This window comes from Seriola lalandi, unplaced genomic scaffold (assembly GCF_002814215.2).
Source record: "Seriola lalandi dorsalis isolate HSWRI2012SDOR001 ecotype SW California unplaced genomic scaffold, Sedor1 jcf7180002035471, whole genome shotgun sequence".
Lineage (NCBI taxonomy): Eukaryota > Metazoa > Chordata > Actinopteri > Carangiformes > Carangidae > Seriola > Seriola lalandi.
Window position 1 is genome coordinate 1 of NW_019506047.1, and position 1,915 is coordinate 1,915.

The 1,915-nt window shown below is 37.1% G+C and overlaps 1 protein-coding gene across 1 annotated transcript; it reads right to left on the reverse strand.

Annotated features, from left to right (window-relative positions):
• Positions 1–17: 17 nt before the first annotated feature.
• LOC111647552 (choline dehydrogenase, mitochondrial-like) lies at positions 18–1,908 on the reverse strand. Its single transcript, XM_023397176.2, has 3 exons — positions 1,847–1,908; positions 773–902; positions 18–601 (listed from the first exon to the last, which is right to left on the reverse strand). The coding sequence occupies exons 2-3, from the start codon at positions 840–842 to the stop codon at positions 345–347; spliced, it is 327 nt and encodes a 108-aa protein (XP_023252944.1). The 5' UTR covers positions 843–902; positions 1,847–1,908; the 3' UTR covers positions 18–344.
• Between the last annotated feature and the right edge of the window lie 7 nt (positions 1,909–1,915).

Sequence of the window (1,915 nt, forward strand, 5' to 3'; positions counted from 1 at the left end):
AGTAGACATCAGTTGGTAGGCTTATTTTTCTGTGGTTTACTTATGTTAGCAGTGCTCAGTCCGGAGATGAATAATTCCTGGAATCTGGCTAGTTATCATTTAGGTTGAGAAAAAACTGAAGACGTTATTATCAATGCGTAACATCTACAGAATAATTTATCTGCAGAGACTGTAGAAAACCATGCTGTGAATATTGCATGCATGTTAATTAGGAAAAGCAGTTTTCTTCAAACTCCATTAATGCTATATTTTAAGACAGAGTTTATATTAACCATAGCTGTCTATAACTGATATTCCCTGATCAATGAAAAGCACAGATTAAGTGAAATTTAGGGAAGGGGACTTCAAATTATATGAATACATTTCCAAAAATAAAGTGTACTTAGTGATATAATCTCACAGAAATGCATTATTTTTGAGGAGAATGTATGTGTTCCCATATACATGTGTAGGGGCCTTTGGTTACCAGTGAACAGGGTGAGCCACTCAAGGCCTATTTTGACCATGTGGAAAGGTTTTTGAGCCTTGTACAGGGTGATAGGCTCAGTGCACTGCTGCTGGACATACAGCTCCAAATGATCCTGCAGGTTACTGCCAACACCTGAGGAACAACAGGCAGAAGAATATGAGTCAATATACACAGACGGGCATTAAAACCAATCTGGTCTAAAACAGATGAAAATGAATGTGTTTGAAGTCAATTTTCTTTTTTCCATTTCAGTTCAGTTTGTTGAAATGAAAAAAAAAAATCTCTTAAGACCATAAAATGCACCTGGCAAGTGCTGAACCACAGGGATGTCAAATTGTTTCAGGTCATCGGCATTTCCTACACCAGACAGCATGAGAAGTTGAGGGGAGTTGATCGCTCCTCCGCTCAATATCACCTCTTTATCTGCAAACACCTGAGGAGAGAACAGGAAAACTGATGAGTGAATCATTCAACAAGATTAAGAGTATACACGCCATGCCAACGGTTCTGTGATCAGGCACAGCAGTGCTTTCAGAGAAATGCTAATGCCAGCATGCCAACTTGCTCACAATGACAATTGTAAAATGGAAATGTCAACCTCAAAGTCATTTGAATATACTGTCCAGGAACTGTGGAAAAATAAGTCAAAGTCATTTGAATATACTGTCCAGGAACTGTGGAAAAATAAGTCAAAGTCATTTGAATATACTGTCCAGGAACTGTGGAAAAATAAGTCAAAGTCATTTGAATATACTGTCCAGGAACTGTGGAAAAATAAGTCAAAGTCATTTGAATATACTGTCCAGGAACTGTGGAAAAATAAGTCAATTGGATTCATCCTCTGGGCAACACTGACATCTTTACCAAATTTCTTGGCAATCCATTCAGTTAGTTAGTTCACTAAAGTAGAAATCACCGCCATGTGGTTGTTTTCTCCGTGATCCAGCCAAGTTAGAGGAAATATGGTCTCCCCTTCCTGAGTTATAGCACTGAATAAAGGCCAGAAATGTTTTTGCAGAACATTATGTTGTCACTCACCTTTGACCATTTGGATATAAAATGTTATCACCTAATTTTATCCTTAGGGACATTTGAGTTAAATTGTGTCATAATTAGTGTATGAATTTGTGAGTTATGAACAAAAATGTGTTTTGTGATGTGTGACAAAAGTAATGAAATTCCCTCTGGGTGTTCCTGATATATACACACTACTTGTATGCCTAAAAATAATCTACATACAATCAAATGAAATCATGTCAAACATTCAAACATGAAAGTTCATTCCAATTTTGTGAGTTCATCAAGTTTTTATTGATATCACCTTTCACAACATAATTTTCCGCTCTTATAAAATGTTGGGAATTCTGTCCATCTTACCCTTTTCTTCTGTCCTTTCTGTATGTATTCCACTCCCACGGCACGGTTTCCATCAAACAGGATCTTGGT